Source organism: Microtus oregoni, unplaced genomic scaffold (assembly GCF_018167655.1).
Source record: "Microtus oregoni isolate MIOR12 unplaced genomic scaffold, Mior012 000034F_ref0000314, whole genome shotgun sequence".
NCBI classification, from domain to species: Eukaryota; Metazoa; Chordata; class Mammalia; order Rodentia; family Cricetidae; genus Microtus; species Microtus oregoni.
The window spans coordinates 20,816,368-20,834,328 of record NW_024543093.1 but is presented as its reverse complement, the minus strand read 5'-3'; the positions used below and the strand labels follow the sequence as shown (position 1 = coordinate 20,834,328).

Here is a 17,961-nt window from a genome sequence, read left to right as displayed (position 1 = left end):
ACAAAAAGGTGCAAAATTTAAGTCCATACATTCTTTCTTTCTTTTTTTCAGTTCAGCAATTTTGTAGGTGTTTGGTAGAGTCTGAGCTCCACTGAGGAGACTCTTAGAATTCATTGCAAGATGCTGTGAGAAAAATGCCTGGGTTGTATTTTGAGACCATAAGATGGTGAGATATTTAAGCTATGAAACATCTTATGGAGAACCATATATATGGAGTGGAAGTAAAGAAAGAGAAAAAGATATATGCAAAGTTGTGGGGATAGGGCCATCTTAGCCATTTGATGTGTCTAACACAGAGCTACTGGATTTGATGGTTTCATTCTTACCTTGGACTAATCTTTTCTTACCATGTCTCAATTCCTCTTTTTTGGAATATTCTCTGCCATTGTCTATTGAAAATATATAACTATTCTTGTTTTAAAAGATAACACAGTCTTGAGTGTCAAAAGAGACTTGGACATTTGAGCAGTGTAGTGGTTGCTGCAGTCTATGAGTATCGTTGTGACTAAATGCATTTTCTTCATTGATAGCCATGGTTGAACCTATAGTGACATGACTCTGAATCTAGTTGACTGAGTGACTAAATTTCTATCTCCTTGATGGCTTTCTTTTTGGAGTGCTTGTGGAACCATTTGTATGAGAATCCTTTCTGGATGAAACTCATTAGAAGTGGGATTTGCGTGTCTCTAGCCTCAATCCATTTTTTTGTTCTTTGTATCTAATATGTTGTGTTTGAAACTTATCAACTCGTTTCCTTCTTTTGCTGTCATGCCTTCAGCATTGTTATAAATTCTATCTGTAAATCATATAAGACACAGCAGAAACAATTTCTATTCCATGCTAAGCCATTTTGGTAGCATGATGATTTTATTTTTTGAATTTCTTTTGTGTAATAGTTGAAACTGATCAGTCAGCTTTTTGTGCTTTCATGACTTCATCACCATTATTAATGGTTTCACTAAATCACATAAGGTATAACAATTCAATGCTAAGCGATTTTACTAGCTTAATTATTTTATTTGTTTTTGTTTGTTTGTTTCTGAGACAAGGTTTGCGTAGTTTTGGCTGTCTTGAAGCTGTTTTGTAGACCAGGAGGTGGATTTTTAATATTTACTTCTTACTGTCCTTGAACTGATTGCATAGATTAGGATAGCATTCAACTCAGAGGCAGATATACCTGCCTCTGCCTTCTTAGTGCTGGAATTAAAGAAATAAGCCAATACACTGATCTTGCCCATCCTTTCTTGTAGTTAGTAATTGTTTATAAAATTTCTTTGTTGTGTACTCATTACTGTTGATGTGTTTGCTTGTCTTTCTTTGTCTGTTAGTAAGCGTTTTCCATGACAGGTAGTATCCTACTCAGGAATGATAGAGATAAATCTCCTACTTAATTTCCTTCTAAAGTCTCTTAATGATTGTATTATAATGCCTGCCATAGGATACATCTAGTAAGTACCAGAATTATATGATTATACATTTACAACGTTGTCAGTATTACCCATTTTTATACATTTATGGCATATTTTAGGATGCAGTAACCTATAGTGATGTGCATATTGACTTCAGTCTGGAAGAGTGGGCTCTGCTGGATCCTTCCCAGAAGAATCTCTACAAAGATGTGATGCTGGAGACCTATACGAACCTCACTGCTATAGGTAATACTGTGGAATTTCCTTCACATTTTAAATTAATGGAATAGCTGTGTTTTGCTTACTAATGCTCTTCAGTATTTGTGATTGAGAAGGACGAAGAATAAGATGAATAAATCAGGCATAGTTCTAAGTTCCACTGAAGATAGTAACCTATGTTCAATTTTCAATAACATATAATACATTTCTTGCTACTGTCTTTTAGGCTGCAGGTGGGAAGATCATAATATTGAAGATTATTGTCAAAGTTCTCGAAGATATGGAAGGTAATTTTTATTTGAAAGCTGATACAATGTGCCTCTGAAGATATTTTAATATATCTGGAGGTTTTAAAGAAAAGCAGCAGTGTAAATAAGGACAGCTTAAAGTGTATTAATGATTATTAAATCCTCACAAAATCATGTCTCAATGGCAAGTAAGTGAACTGTGTTTTCTTGTAATTGTTAAAACAATTAAAAGGAGGACAAGGAAACAATGTCTTAACAGATCTTACTACTTGAATCATAGCTACATTAGAGCTATGCTGTAGAACTTCAAATCTGTTTAGTTTGAAACCACTCCTATTACAAAAGATAGACATATTAAATAGGTGATAAGTATATATCCAAAATCCTTAAATAAGCAATTAATCCCTAGTGAAACTAGGGTTACTCATATAGTTGTCATGACGGCTAAGTTCAGTGAGAGGTGTAGTTAGAGTTAAGAGTTAAGGGAGTTTGTTGTGGAGAAACCTTAATCAGTATACCATTTCTCTCTGAGTAACAGAGATTCAAGCTGTGTATATGTATTGTGGAAATCCTTTGTTTTGCTTTCTTTAACAGGTATATTCTATGTCAGTCTGGATAGAAACCATATGATCATAGGGATGTGGAAAGAAGTAACTTTTTTCATCTCAAAACAATTAGACGATATGTAGTAGTCCCCATGTTGAGTAGACTTGTTGAATATAATGCAAGTTTACAAGTAATTGCTTTTCCAACTTCTTTGGGAATGCATCAACAAACTCATAGTGCAGAAAAGTCCAATGAGTAATAGGAATGTGTATAAACTTCTCTTTGTCCTGTCAGACTTTACAAATGTAGTATGACTTACAATATTAAAAAAATTAACAGTTGAATAATTGGGGTAAAGGTCTGAATTCTTCCAGTACTGTTATAATAAGTGAAAAATCTCATAGAGAAAAAAGATGCCTTAAATGTGAACAAGGTAATAAAGGGTCTTTCCATCACAGGCATCTTCAAAGATGCAAAACAGTCTTTAATGAAGGAGAACAATATGAGTGCAAACAAGGGGTAAACCTCTTTATAGTTAGAACAAATTAATTAATTTGTAAAATTAATTCATACAGATATAAAGATTCAACATTGTAATGAATGTTGTAAAGATATTACATGTGCCAATTATCCTTGCAGGCATAAAAGAAGTCATTCAGAACAACCTTCTGAATATACTCAGTGGGTTAAAGCCTTTCCATATCACAGTTATCTTCAAAGATATGAAAGAATTCACAGTGGTCAGAAGCTCTATGAAGGTGTTCAATATGGTGATGCCTTTGAATGTCATAATAGTTTCCAAATACATAAAGGAAGCCATAGTGCAGCAAAACGCCATGAATGTGATCAGTGTGGTAAAGCCTTTTCACGATACAGTCGTCTTCAAATACATAAAAGAACACATACTGGAGAGAAACCCTATGAATGTACTCAATGTGGAAAAGCCTTTTCACAACACAGTAATCTTCAAATACATAAAAGAACACATACTGGCGAGAAACCCTTTGAATGTACTCAATGTGGTAAAGCCTTTTCACAACACAGTACTCTTCAAATGCATAAAAGAACACATACTGGAGAGAAACCCTATGAATGTACTCATTGTGGAAAAGCCTTTGCACGTCTTAATATTCTTCAAATGCATAAAAGAACACATACGGGAGAAAAACCTTTTGACTGTAATCAATGTGGCAAAGTATTTGCAGTACAAAGAAGTCTCCACATGCATAAACGAACACATACTGGAGAGAAACCCTATGAATGTACTCAATGTGGAAAAGCTTTTGCAGAACACAGTTATCTTCAAAGGCATAAAAGAATACATACTGGAGAGAAACCCTATGAATGTAATCAATGTGGAAAAGTCTTTGTATATCAAACTAGTCTCCGAATGCATAAACGAACACATACTGGAGAGAAACCCTATGAATGTAATCAATGTGGTAAAGCCTTTTCGCAACACAGATATCTTCAAATGCATAAAATAACACATACTGGAGAGAAATCTTATTTATGCACTCAATGTGGAAAAGCCTTTGTACATCAAAATTCTCTTCAGAGGCATGAAAAAACACATACTGGAGTGAAACCCTATGAATGTAATCAATGTGGTAAAGCCTTTGTTTGTCAAAATAGTTTCAGACTACATAAAAGAGCACATACTGGAGAGAAACCTTGGGAATGTTCTCAATGTGGTAAAGCTTTTGTATGCCAAAGTCGTCTTCAAAAACATAGAAGAACACATACTGGAGAGAAACCCTATGTATGTATTCGATGTGGAAAAGCCTTTGCACAACATGGTCATCTTCAAAGGCATGAAAGAATACATACTGAAGAGAAACTCTATGAATGTAATTATTGTAGAAAAGTTTTTTCACATCCCAGTGTGCTACATAGGCATAACAGAATACATACTGGAGGGAAACCCTATCATTGTTCTCAATGTGGAAAAGCCTTTGCACATCCTAGTGTTCTACAAAGACATAAAAGAACACATACTGGAGAGAAACCCTATAAGTGTGTTCAGTGTGGAAAAGCCTTTACAGAACATAGTTATCTTCAAAGGCATAAAAGAACACATACTGGAGAGAAACCCTATAAATGTACTCATTGTTCAAAAGGCTTTGCACGGCACTGTTATCTTCAGAGGCATGAAAGAACACATAATGGAGAGAAACCCTATGAATGTAATCAATGTGGTATAGCCTTTGTATCTCAAAGCAGTTTCCGAATACATAAAAGGGCACATACTGGAGAGAAACTCTTTGAGTGCCCTCAATTTGGAAATGCCTTTGTACACTGAATTCTCTTCATAGGTATGAATGATAACATACTATAGAGAAACCCTATAAATATACTCAATGTGGAAAGACTTTTGTATGTAAAATCAGTCTCTTGTGTACTAAAAGAACATATTCTGGAGAGAAAACATACACATGTAATATGATAAAGCCGTTACAAAATCATAAAAGATCATACTGCAAAGAAACCCTCTAAATGTAGTCAGTGTAACAAAGTTTTGCAAGTCATGGTAGTAGTATAAGAGTAAAACTTGTATAATTGGTCTGTTAAAGCCTTCGAACATATTAGACTTTGAGGATTGGAAAAAAACTCATACTGATTGGAATCTGTGTAAAGTATCTGGTAAGATTTATAGCCAACACACTTATGTTCAATTAAACAAGATTCTTTATTCTGCAAAAAAAAAAAAAATTGACAAGAGTCAACAGTCTCTTCAAGCATTATTATGGATCTCAGTTCAAGCCAGCCTGGTATCCAGGACAGCCAAAGATGTACAGCGAAACCCTGACTGGATAAACCAAATATTAAAAGTAAAACTAAAACAGAAAAAAAAGCTACATAATCACAGATAATCTGGATACTGTATAATATTGTGTTGTCTTTCAAGTGTTTGGCTGCCGAGGAAGGAGGAACAACAGCTTCTAAAAGACAATTATAAATGCTTTTGGATTAATCCAACCTATATATTTTCAAAATGTCTTGACATTGCAATTTAAGTCAAAAGATATGTTACTTCGGAGAAGAGGTTTTGTTTTTGTTTTCACAAAAAATGAGAGGCTGTGAATTTATTTTAGGCTAAGAAAAATAAGCTTTGATCAAGGAAGACCTCCCGAAAAAACATCTCAAGTGGAAATGGATGGCCGCAATGATCCAGTGTTGTAGAGCACCAGTTTTGCAGTTTCTCTGAGTTTTGCATACAGAACAGCCTCCAAATTGCTGGATGAAATGACCCAGCCTCACAGAATATTCCAGTTAATACTTTGACCATAATCCATAATTTTATTTTCTTTCTTCAATGTATAGAATGGGATGCCCATCACCTAAGTGAATCATTTTTATTTAAATAACAAGCAGTGTATGATCATGCTTTCCAAGTAAATATGTCTGTGAAAGGGTGGAGGATTGTTGTTCCTGGTTTTAATTTTCATGTTTTTAAACAAATTCCCTAAAATGTTGTTTGTTATTCGTTCTAGCATGGATGTCAGTAAATAGGTATGTATTTAAATTCATGATCCTCATGTGTCAGTTTCCTGAGTACAACTAGGAGTTAGATGATGTAATGTCACTGTTTGCTATTTTGTCGATACAACACATTTTAACAATATTAATATTATAATGGTTAATAGAAGAGAATATAAGAAACATTAAATTTCTCATGTGTTTATCCAAGGCAGCATTTTCATCTATCTGGTAGAGATGTAATGAGCTGGGATAATCAGCAATCTATAGTGTATCTCACAACATTGCTTGATGTTCTATTCATATACTATTTGAAGTTTCATGCATCTTGTTGTCCCCATCAGTTTTCCATTTGTAATGATATTGTTTTAAAGTGTGCGTGTGTGTGTGTGTGTGTGTAACATTATTATGGGTTTTTAGGCCATGAAACATATGTGAAGATTGGAAATTAACTTTGTGAAATCTACCTTGTTCCATTCATGTGGTGATCAAGATAAGCTTACACACCAGAGAAATTGCCCACTGTGTTCTCTGGCTGATGCTGAAATAAGATTAGTTGTCTTTTCAGAATGTAAACATATTTCCATCAAAAGATAGATGAAAATAGGAAAAATTGAATAATAAATTGCAAATGAAATTGTTACATTGCTATCTTTTTCTTTCTTTGTGGAATGTTTTAGTTCTTTCTGAGAGCTAAGCACTGTTTAAAAGAATTGATGACCTGAATTAAATCTCTGGGAGATCCATATTACTCCTAGAAATTTTTGTAATTTTTCTACACTTGGGCTGTAGCATATGCTGCCTCCCACAGAGGCACATATATAAATAATTTTTTAAATCAAATAAGTGCCACTGAGTTCACGTGTAGCCAAATGACTCCCTAAGTTTCACATTTAGAACTCACATAGTGAAAGTAGATAATAGACAACTCTAAATTTTCCTCTCACTACCACATACACATCATGATCAATGCATAGACACATAGAAGCATTTTTAAATGGATGAAATTGATAAAATAGCCCAATTATTGAGAATATATGAAATGATTTACCAGTTTAAGTTAAGAATTTCAAGAAGTTTTATTGTTCATTAGAATATTGATTGATTCTTTCTAAATCTTTATTTTATCATTTAACTCTCTAATTAAAATATAGGTTATTGTAAAACATCTCAGCTGGACTTAGAGTTGTATGCCTGCAATTCCAGCACTTGAGAGATAGATGCCACTCTCTCTTAGTTTGAGGACAGTTTAGTCTCCATAGTGAGTTCCAGGATAGCCAAGACTATTTAGAATTATTCTATCTCCAAAAAAATTCCAAAAGGAAAACTCACATCTCAAATTATGGAACTTTTCCTAATATAATCCAACTGTACTCTGACTGGTTACAAGAAAACCTTTTGTTATCTTTACTCATTAATAGAACTGTGTTAACTGAAAATAAGAAGACTATGGAGAGTCCATTAACAGATGTGTAGAAAGATATTGAATCCTGTCAGAAGCCATGTCATAAGAAGAGCAAATGGCAATTAATATTCAAGGTTTCAACTCAGCAGGAAGAAATTTTCTAATGAGAAGCCTTATTAAACAAGGCCAGAATGCTAGAGACTCCAGAATATCTTTTGCTTTTGTGTGTAATTTCACAGGTGGTATTGGTTTGGATCAGTTTGAATGAGTATGATCTGGTTTGGAACCAGTAAGAACCGGTTTGAACCGCGTTTGATCCGGTCTGAACCAGTTTAAACCAGTTTGATCCAGTTTGAGCCAGTCTAAACCAGTTTGCAACGGTCTAAATTTATTGGATTCATTTTGGGTGTCCTGTACCGATCTAATCCGGATTGAGTCGGTTTATTCCGCTTTGAACCAGTTTGATCCAGTTTTGAACCAGTCTACACTGGTATGATACAGTTTGAACAAGTTTGATCAAGTCTGATTCAGTTTGATCCAGTTTTGAACCCGTCTACACTGGTATGATACAGTTCGAATCACTTTGATACAGTCTGATTCAGTTTGATCACGTTTGAACAGGCCTAAGCTGGTTTGATCTGTTTTGAGACAGCCTGAACTGGTTTGAGCCGGTCTAAAGCGGTTTGATTCGGTCTAAAGCGGTTTGATTCGGTTTGAACCAGTCTAAACTGGTTTTATCTGAATTGAACCAGTTTGATATGATTTTGGATTGGTCTAAAGCGGTTTGATCAGTATGAACCAGTTTGATCTGGTTTGGAACCAGTCTAAACAGGTTTGAACCAGGTTTGATCTGGTCTGAACCACTTTAAAACAGTTTGAGCGGGTTTGAGCCAGTCTAAACCAGTTTTATCTGGATTGAACCGGTTTTGTCCGATTTTGGAATGTTCTAAACCGGTTAGATCCAGTATGAATCAGTTTGATCCGGTGTGTTCCACTTTGACCCGGTTTGGACTGGTCTAAACAGGTTTGATCTGGTTTGAGACTGTCTAAACAGTTTTATCTGGATTGAACCAGTTTCGTCCGAATTTGGACTGGTCTAAACTGGTTTAATCTGGTATGAACCAGTTTGATCTGTTCTGAACCAGTTTGATCATGTTTTGAACCAGTCTACACTGGTATGATCCAGTTTGAACCAGTTTGATCTGGTCTGATCCAGTTTGAACCGGTTTGATCCTGGCTAAGCTGGTTTGATCAATATTGACCCGGCCAAAACCGGTTTGAACCGGTCTAAACCGGTTTGATTCGGTTTGGCCTACCTGTAGCGATCTAATTCAGATTGTGCAGGTTTAATCTGGTTTGAACCAGTTTGTCCAGTTCTGAACCAGTCTACATTGGTTTGATCAAGTTTGATTCAGTTTTGAACCAGTCTACACTGGTATAATCCAGTTTGAACTAGTTTAATTTGGTCTGATCCAGTTTGATTCGGTTTGAAATAGGCTAAGCTGATTTAATCTGGTTTTAGCCGGCCTAAACCAATTTGAACTGGTCTAACCCGGTTTGATTCGGTTTGAACAAGTTTGATCTGGTTTGGAACGAGTCTAATCCGGTTTGAACTGGGTTTGATCCGGTCTTAACCAGTTGAAACCAGTTTGATCCAGTTTGAGCGGGTCTAAACCAGTTTTATCTGGATTGAACCAGCTTGATTCGATTTTGTACTGTTCAAAATCATTTTGATCCGATTTTGTACTTGTCTAAACCAGTTATTCTGGTTTGATCCACTTTGATCCGGTTTGATCCAGTTTAAACTGGTTTGATCTGGTTTGAACTGGTCTCAACAGGTTATATCCGGTTTGAGCCTGTCTAAACAGGTTTGAACCGGTCTAAACCTGTAGGATTCAGTTTGGCTGTCCTGTAGAGAACTAATCCGGATTGAGTCGGTTTAATCCACTTTGAACCAGTTTGATGCAGTTTTGAGCCATTGTACACTGGTATGTCCAGTTTGAACCAGTTTGATCCACTTTGATCCACTTTGAAATAGTCTAAACTGGTTTGATTCCAGTTTGAACTGGTCTCCACTGGTTAGATACGGTTTGAATGGGTCTAAACTGGTTTGAACGGGTCTAAACTGGTTTGAACGGGTCTAAACTGGTTTGATACGGATTGTCCAACCTGTAGCAATCTATTCCAGATTGTGCAGTTTTAATCTGCCTTGCACCAGTTTTATCCAGTTCTGAACCAGTCTACACTGGTTTGATCCAGTTTGATCCGGTGTGATATAATTTGAACCAGTTTTGAAACAGTCTACCATGGTATGATCCAGTTTGATCCGGTCTGATCCAGTTTGATCCGGTTTGAACCTGGCTAAGCTGGTTTGATCCGTTCTGAGCCGGCCTAAAGTGGTTTGAATCGCTTTGAACCAGTTTTATATGGTTTGGATCCATCTAAACCGGTTTGAACCAGGTTTGATCCGGCGAAAACCACTTTAAACAAGTCTGAGCTGGTCAAAACTGGTTTTATCTGGATTGAACCAGTTTGATCCAATTTTGGACTGGTCTAAACCTATTTAATTCAGTATGAACCAGTTTGATCTGGTCTCACCCAGTTTGACCCAGTTTTGAACCAGTCTACACTGGTTTGATCTGGTATGCACCTGTTTGATCTGGTTTCATCCTCTTTGATCCGGTTTGAACCCTTCTAAGCTGGTTTAATCCAGTTTGACAATGCCTAAACTGCTTGAACTGGTCTAAACTTGTTTGGTTCAGTTCGAACCAGTATGATCTAGTTTGCAAACAGTCTGAACGGGGTTGAACCAGGTTTGATCCAGTCTGAACCAGGTGAAACCAGTTTGATCCGGTTTAAGACAGTCTAAACCGGTTTGCACCGGTCTAAACTTGTTGGATTCGGTTTGGGCGTCCTGTAGCGATCTAATCCGGATTCAGCCGGTTTATTCTGCTTTGAACCAGTTCAATGCAGTTTTGAACCCAGTCTACATTGGTTTAAACCAGTTTGAGCCAGTCAGATACAATATGATCAACTTTTGAACCATTCTACACTGGTATAATCTAGTTTGATCCGGTCTGATTCAGTTTGATCCGGTTTGAACTAGTCTCAACTGGTTTGATCCAGATTGAACCAGTTTGATCCGGTCTGATTCAGTTTGATCCGGTTTGAACTAGTCTCAACTGGTTTGATCCAGATTGAACCAGTTTGATCCGGTCTGATTTAGTTTGAACCAGTTTTGAAAAAATCTACACTGGTATGAACCATTTTGAACCAGTTTGATCTGGTCTGATCCAGTTTGATCCAGTTTGAACAGGGCTAAGCTGTTTTGATCCCTTTGGAGCCAGCCTCAACTGGTTTGAGCCTGTCTAAAGCGGTTTGATTTGGTTTGAATCAGATTGATCTGGTTTGGAAGCAGTTTAAACCGGTTTGATCCGGTGTGAGCCGGTTTAATCCAATTTTAACTGAATTGAAACAGACTCGTCTAAACCAGTTTGATCAGTATGAACCCCTTTGATCTGGTTTGAACTGGTCTAATCCGGTTTGATTCAGTTCCAACCAGTTTGTTCTGGTTTGTAACCAGTCTAAACTGGTTTGAAACGGGTTTCTTTCAGTCTGAACCACTTTAAACCAGTTTGAGCCAGTTTGAGGCTGTCTAAACTGGTTTTATCTGGATTGAACCAGTTTTGTCTGATTTTGGACTACTCTAAACAGGTTTGATCCAGCATGAATCATTTTGATCCAGTGTGATCCACATTGATCCTGTTTGAACCGGTCTAAACTGGTTTGATCTGTTTTGAGCCGGCCAAAACCGGTTTGAACCGGTCTAAACCAGTTTCATTAGGTTTGGCCGACCTGTAGGGATCTAATCCAGATTATGCAGGTTCAATCCGCTTTGAACCAGTTTGATCCAGTTCTGAACCAATCTACACTGGTTTGATCTGGTGTGATCCATTTTGAAACAGTTTTGAACCAGTCTACACAAGTATGATCTAGTTTGACCGGTCTGATCCAGTTTGATACGGTTTGAACCGGGCTAAGTTGGATTGATCCATTTTGAGCTGGCCTAAACCAGTGTGAACCGCTCTAAACCTGTTGGATTCGGTTTGGCCGACCTGTAGCGATCTAATCTGGATTGATGCGGTTTAATCTGCTTTGAACCAGTTTGATCCAGTTTTGAAACATTCTACACTGGTTTGATTCTGTTTGAAACCGTTTGATCCGGTCTGATCCAGTTTGATCCAGTTTTGAACCAGTCTACACTGGTATGATCGAGTTTGAAACAGTTTGATCCGGTCTGATCCAATTTGATCTGGTTTGAATCGTGTTAAGCTAGTTTGATCAGTTTGAACCAGTTTGATCCGGTCTGATAGGGTTTTATCCAGTTTTGAACCACTCTACACTGGTATGATTCAGTTTGAACCAGTTTGATCCAGTCTGATGCAGTTTGATCCTGTTTGAACCGAACTAAGCTGGTTTGATCCAGTTTGAGCCAGACTAAACCAGTTTAATTCCGTTCAAACCAGGTTGATCTCATTTGGAACCATTCTAAAACGCTTTGAACCAGGTTTGATCCTATCTGAACCAGTTTAAACCGGTTTGATCCGGTTTGAGCTGGTCTAAACCAGTATTGTCTGGATTGAACCAGTTTGATCTGATTTTGGACTGGTCTAAACCAGTTTGATCCGGTATGAATCAGTTTGATCCGGTGTGATCTACTTTGATCTGGTTTGAATCGGTCTAAACTGGTTTGAGATGGTTTAAACTGGTTTGAACCAGTCTAAACCGGTTTTATCTGGCTTGAACCAGTTTGATCCGATTTTGGACTGGTCTAAACTGGTTTCATCCAGTATGAACCAGTTTGATCCGGTCTGATCTAGTTTGATCCAGTTTTTAACCAGTATACACTGGTATGATCCAGTTTATCCGGTCTGATCAATTTTGATACGGTTTAAACTAGCTTGATCCGGTCTGAAACAGTTTAAATCGGTTTGATCCGGTTTAGAACCAGTCTAAACCAGTTTGAATGAGGTTTGATCGACTTTGATCCAGTTTGAACCCGTCTAAATATGTTTGGTCAGGTTTGAGCCAGCCTAAACCGGTTTGAACCAGTCTAAACCGGTTTGATACAATTCGAACCAATTTGATCTGTTTTGGAACCAGTATAAACTGTTTGGAACTGGGTTTGATTTGGTCTGAACCACTTTAAACTGGTTTGAGCTGGTTTGAGCCGGTCTGAACCGGTTTTATCTGAATTGAACAAGTTTGATCCGATTTTGGACTGGTCTAAACCGTTTTGATCCGGTTTGAGCTGGCTAAACTGGTTTGACCGACGTAACGATGTTGGATTCGGTTTGGCCTTTCTGTAGCGATCTAATTTGGACCGAGTCAATTTAATCCAATTTTAACCAGTTTGATATAATTTTGAACCAGTCTACACTGGTTTGATCCAGTTCGAACCAGTTTGATTTTGTCTGATTTACTTTGATCTGATTTTAACCATTCTAAACTGGCTTTATCCGGTATGAACCAGTTTTATCCAGTCTGATCCAGTTTGATCTAGATTTGAGCCAGTCTACTCTGGTTTGATCAAGTGTGAACCAGTTTGATTTGGTTTGATCCACTTTGATCTGGTTTGAATCGGCCAAACTAGTTGGATCCAGTTTGAACCAGTTTGGGCCGGTCTGATCCAGTTTGATCCAGGTTTGAACCAGTCAAAAACAGTATTTTCTCTATTGATCCAATTTGATCCGATTTTGGTCTGGTATAAACCGGCTTGATCTGGTATGAATCAGTTTGATCCGGTGTGATCCAGTTTGATTCGGTTTCAACCGGTCTAAATGGGTTTGATCTGGTTTGAGCCGGTCTAAACCGGTTTGAGCCGACCTAAATCGGTTGGATTCAGTTTGGCCATCCTGTAGCAATCTAATCCGGATTGAGCCAGTTTAATCCGGTTTTAACCAGTTTGATATAGTTTTGAGCCAGTCTACACTGGTTTGCTCCAGTTTGAACCAGTTTGATTTTGACTGATCTAGTTTGATCCAATTTTAACCAGTCTAAACCGGCTATATCTGGTATGAACCAGTTTTATCCATTCAGATCCAGTTTGATCCAGTTTTCAGCCAGTCTATACTGGTACGATCCAGTTTGAACCAGTTTGATCTGGTCTAATCCAGTTTGAGCCAATATTGAAACATTTTACACTGGTATGATTCAGTTTGAACCAGTTTGATCTGGTATTATTCAGTTTGATCCTCTTTGAACCAAACTAAGCTGGCTTGATCCAGTTTGAGCCGGCCTTCACTGGTTTGAATTGGTACAAACCACGTTGATCTCGTTTGGAACCATTCTAAACCGCTTTGAACCAGGTTTGATCTGGTCTGAACCAGTTTAAACTGGTTTGATCTGGTTTGAGCCAGTCTAAAACAGTATTGTCTCTATTGATCCAGTTTGATCCGATATTGGTCTGGTCTAAACCGGTTTGATCCGGTATGAATCAGTTTGATCCGGTGTGATATAATTTGATCCGGTTTGAAACAGGCTAAACTGGTTTGAGATGGTCTAAACCAGTTTGAACCGGTCTACACTGGTTTTATCTGGATTGAACTAGTTTGATCCGATTTTGGACTGGTCTAAACCGGTTTGATCCAGCATGAATTAATTTGATCTGGTGTGATCCTCTTTGATCCTGTTCGAACAGGGCTAAAGGGGTTTGATCTAGTTTGAGATGGTCTAAACCAGTTTGAACCGGTCTAAATTGGTTTTATCTGGATTGAACCAGTTTCATCCTATTTTGGACTGGTCTAAAACAGTTTAATCTGGTATGAGCAAGTTTGATTCGGTCTGATCCAGTTTGATCCAGTTTTGATCCAGTCTACATTGGTTTGATCCGTTATGAGACAGTTTGATCTGGTTCCATCCTCTTTGATCTTGTTTGAACCAGTCTAAGATTGTTTGATCAAGTTTGACAATGCCTAAATCGGTTGGAACCGGTCTAAACTGGTTTGGATCAGTTCGAACGAGTATGATCTGGTTTGGAACCAGTAAGAACCGGTGTGAACCATGTTTGATTCAGTTTGAACTAGTTTAAACCAGTTTGATCTTGTTTGAGCCAGTCTAAACCAGTTTGCAACAGTCTAAACTTATTGGATTCATTTTGGGCGTCCTGTACTGATCTAATCCAAATTGAGTCGGTTTATTCCACTTTGAACCAGTTTGATCCAGTTTTGAACCAGTCTACACTGGCATGATCCAGTTTGAACAAGTTTGATCAATCTAAAGCAGTTTGATTCGGTTTGAACCGGTCTAAACCAGTTTTATCTGAATTGAACCAGTTTGATATGATTTTGGATTGGTCTAAAGTGGTTTGATCGGTTTGAAACAGTTTGATCTGGTTTGGAACTAGTCTAAACAGGTTTGAACCAGGTTTGATCTAGTCAGAACTACTTTAAAACAGTTTGAGCCGGTTTGAGCTGGTCTAAACCGGTTTTATCTGGATTGAACCGGTTTTGTCCGATTTTGGACTGGTCTAAACCGGTTTGATCCAGTATGAATCAGTTTGATCCGGTGTGTTCCACTTTGACCCGGTATGAACTGGTCTAAACAGGTTTGATCTGGTTTTAGACGGTCTAAACAGTTTTGAACTGGTCTAAACCGGTTTTATCTGGATTGAACCAGTTTCATCCGATTTTGGACTGGTCTAAACTGGTTTCATCCAGTATGAACCAGTTTGATCCAGTCTAAACCAGTTTGATCATGTTTTGAACCAGTCTACACTGGTATGATCCAGTTTGAACCAGTTTGATCTGGTCTGATCCGGTTTGATCCGGTTTGATCCTGGCTAGCTAGTTTGATCCATTTTGACCTGGCCAAAACTGGTATGAACCGGTCTAAACCGGTTTGATTCAGTTTGGCCGGCCTGTAGTGATCTAATTCAGATTGTGCAGGTTTAATCTGGTTTGAACCAGTTTGTCCAGTTCTGAACCAGTCTACATTGGTTTGATCAAGTTTGATCTAGTTTTGAACCAGTCTACACTGGTATGATCCAATTTGAACTAGTTTAATTTTGTCTGATCCAGTTTTTCTAGTTTGAAACAGGCTAAACTGGTTTAATCCGGTTTTAGCCAGCCTAAACCAATTTGAACTTGTCTAACCCAGTTTGATTCTGTCCGAACAAGTTTGATCTGGTTTGGAATGAGTCTAATCTGGTTTGAACCGGGTTTGATCCGGTCTTAACCATTTGAAACTGGATTGATCAGGTTTGAGCAGGTCTAAACTGGTTTTATCTGGATTGAAAGAGTTTGATCCAATTTTGGACTGGTCTAAACCAGTTTGATCCGGTTGAACCAGTTTGATCCATTTGATCCACTTTGATCCGGCCTTAACCAGTTGAAACCAGTTTGATCCCGATTAAGACGTTCTAAACCAGTTTATTCTGGATTGAACGAGTTTGATCCGATTTTGTACTGTTCAAAACCATCTTGATCCAATTTTGTACTGGTCTAAACCAGTTTAATCTGGTTTGATACACTTTGATCCAGTTTGAACTGGTCTCAACAGGTTATATCTGGTTTGAGCCGGTCTGAACCAGTCTAAACCTATAGAATTCGGTTTGGCCGTCCTGTAGCGAACTAATCTGGATTGAGTTGGTTTAATCCACTTTGAACCAGTTTGATGCAGTTTTGAGCCAGTCTACACTGGTTTGATCCTGTTTGAACCAGTTTGATCGGGTCTGATACAAATTGATCCCATTTTGAACCAGTCTACACTGGTATGTCCAGTTTGAACCAGTTTGATCCAGTTTGATCCACTTTGAAATAGTCTAAACTGGGTTGATTCCAGTTTGAACCGGTCTCAACTGGTTAGATCCTGTTTGAGGAGGTCTAAACTGGTTTGATTCGGATTGTCCGACCTGTAGCAATCTATTCCAGATTGTGCAGTTTTAATCTGCTTTGAACCAGTTTCATCCAGTTCTGAACCAGTCTACACTGGTTTGATCTAGTTTGATATGGAGTGGTACAATTTGAACCAGTTTTGAACCAGTCGACACTGGTGAGATCCAGTTTGATCCGGTCTGATCCAGTTTGATCTGGTTTGAATCGGGCTAAGCTGGTTTGATCCGTTCTGAGCCGGCCTAAACCAGTTTGTATCGCTTTGAACCAGTTTTATATGGTTTGGATCCATCTAAACCGGTTTGAACTGGGTTTGATCCGGTCAGAACCACTTTAAACAAGTTTGAGCTGGTCTAAACTGGTTTTATCTGGATTGAACCAGTTTGATCCAATTTTGGACTGGTCTAAACCTGTTTAATTCAGTATGAACCAGTTTGAACTGGTCTGATTCAGTTTGATCCAGTTTTGAACCAGTCTATACTTGTTTGATCCAGTTTGAACCAGTTTGATCCAGTCTGATCCAGATTGATCCAGTTTTGATCCAGTCTACACTGGTTTGATCCGGTATGAACCAGTTTGATGTGGTTTCATCCTCTTTGATCTGTTTAGAACCAGTCTAAGCTGGTTTGATCCAGTTTTACAGTGCCTAACCTGGTTTGAATTGGTCTAAACCGGTTTGGTTTGGTTCGAACCAGTATTATCTGGTTTGGAACCAGTCTAAACTGATTTGAACTGGGTTTGATCCAGTCTGAACCAGTTGAAACTGGTTTGATCCAATTTGAGCCGGTCTAATCCGGTTTGCACCAGTCTTAACCTTTGGACTCAGTTTGGGCGTGCTGTAACAATCTAATCTGGATTGAGCCGATTTATTCCATTTTGAACCAGTTTGATTCAGTTTTGAACCAGTCTACACTTCTATGATCCAGTTTGAACCATTTTGATCCGGTCTGATCCAGTTTGATCCAGTTTGACCCGGACTAAGCTGATTTGATCCGTTGTGAGTCGGTCTAAACTGGTTTCTACTGGTCTTCTCCACTTTGATTCCGTTCTAACCAGTTTAACTGGTTTGGAACCAGTCTAAAGCAGTTTGGACCAGGATTGATTTGAACTGACTAGGTTTAAACTGGTTTGAGCCAGTTTGAGCCGGTCTAATCCATTTTTTTCTGGATTGAACCAGTGTGATCCGATTTTGTACTGGACTAAACAAGTTTGATCCAATTTTTTACTGGTCTAAAACAGTTTGATCTGATTTGATCCATTTTGATTCGGTTTGAACCAGTTTGATCTGGTTTGGAACCAGTTTAAACCAGTTTGATCCAGATTGAGCCGGTCTGAACCAGTTTCATCTGAATTGAACCAGTTTGATACGATTTTGGACTGGTTTAAACTGCTTTGACCGGTATGAACCCCTCTGATCTGGTGTGATCCACTTTGATCCGATTTGAACCGGTCTAAACTGGTTTGATCTGGTTTGAGATGGTCTATACTGGTTGGAACCGGTCTAATCCGTTTTTATCTGGATTGAACCAGTTTCGTCCTATTTTTGAACTGGTCTAAATTAAACCAGTTTAATTCGTTATGAACCAGTTTGATCCGGTCTGGTACAGTTTGATCCTGTTTTGAACCAGTCTACACTGGTATGATCCAGTTTGAACCAGTTTGATCTTGTCTGTTCCAGTTTGACCCGGTTTCATCCTGGCTAAGCTGGTTTGATCCTTTTTTATGCAGCCAAAACCGGTTTGAACCAGTCTAAACCAGTTTTG

The 17,961-nt window shown here is 38.1% G+C and overlaps 1 protein-coding gene across 1 annotated transcript in view; it reads left to right on the top strand.

The window, feature by feature from the left end:
• The window catches only part of LOC121466686 (zinc finger protein 431-like), a 37,381-nt gene extending 30,836 nt beyond the window's left edge, over positions 1–6,545 (top strand). Inside the window, exons 2-4 of the mRNA XM_041680465.1 lie at positions 1,529–1,655; positions 1,855–1,915; positions 3,062–6,545. Coding sequence (XP_041536399.1) covers positions 1,529–1,655; positions 1,855–1,915; positions 3,062–4,724 — 1,851 coding nt within the window. The 3' untranslated portion in view covers positions 4,725–6,545. The remainder of the gene's footprint in view (positions 1–1,528; positions 1,656–1,854; positions 1,916–3,061) is intronic.
• The last annotated feature ends 11,416 nt before the right edge of the window (positions 6,546–17,961 follow it).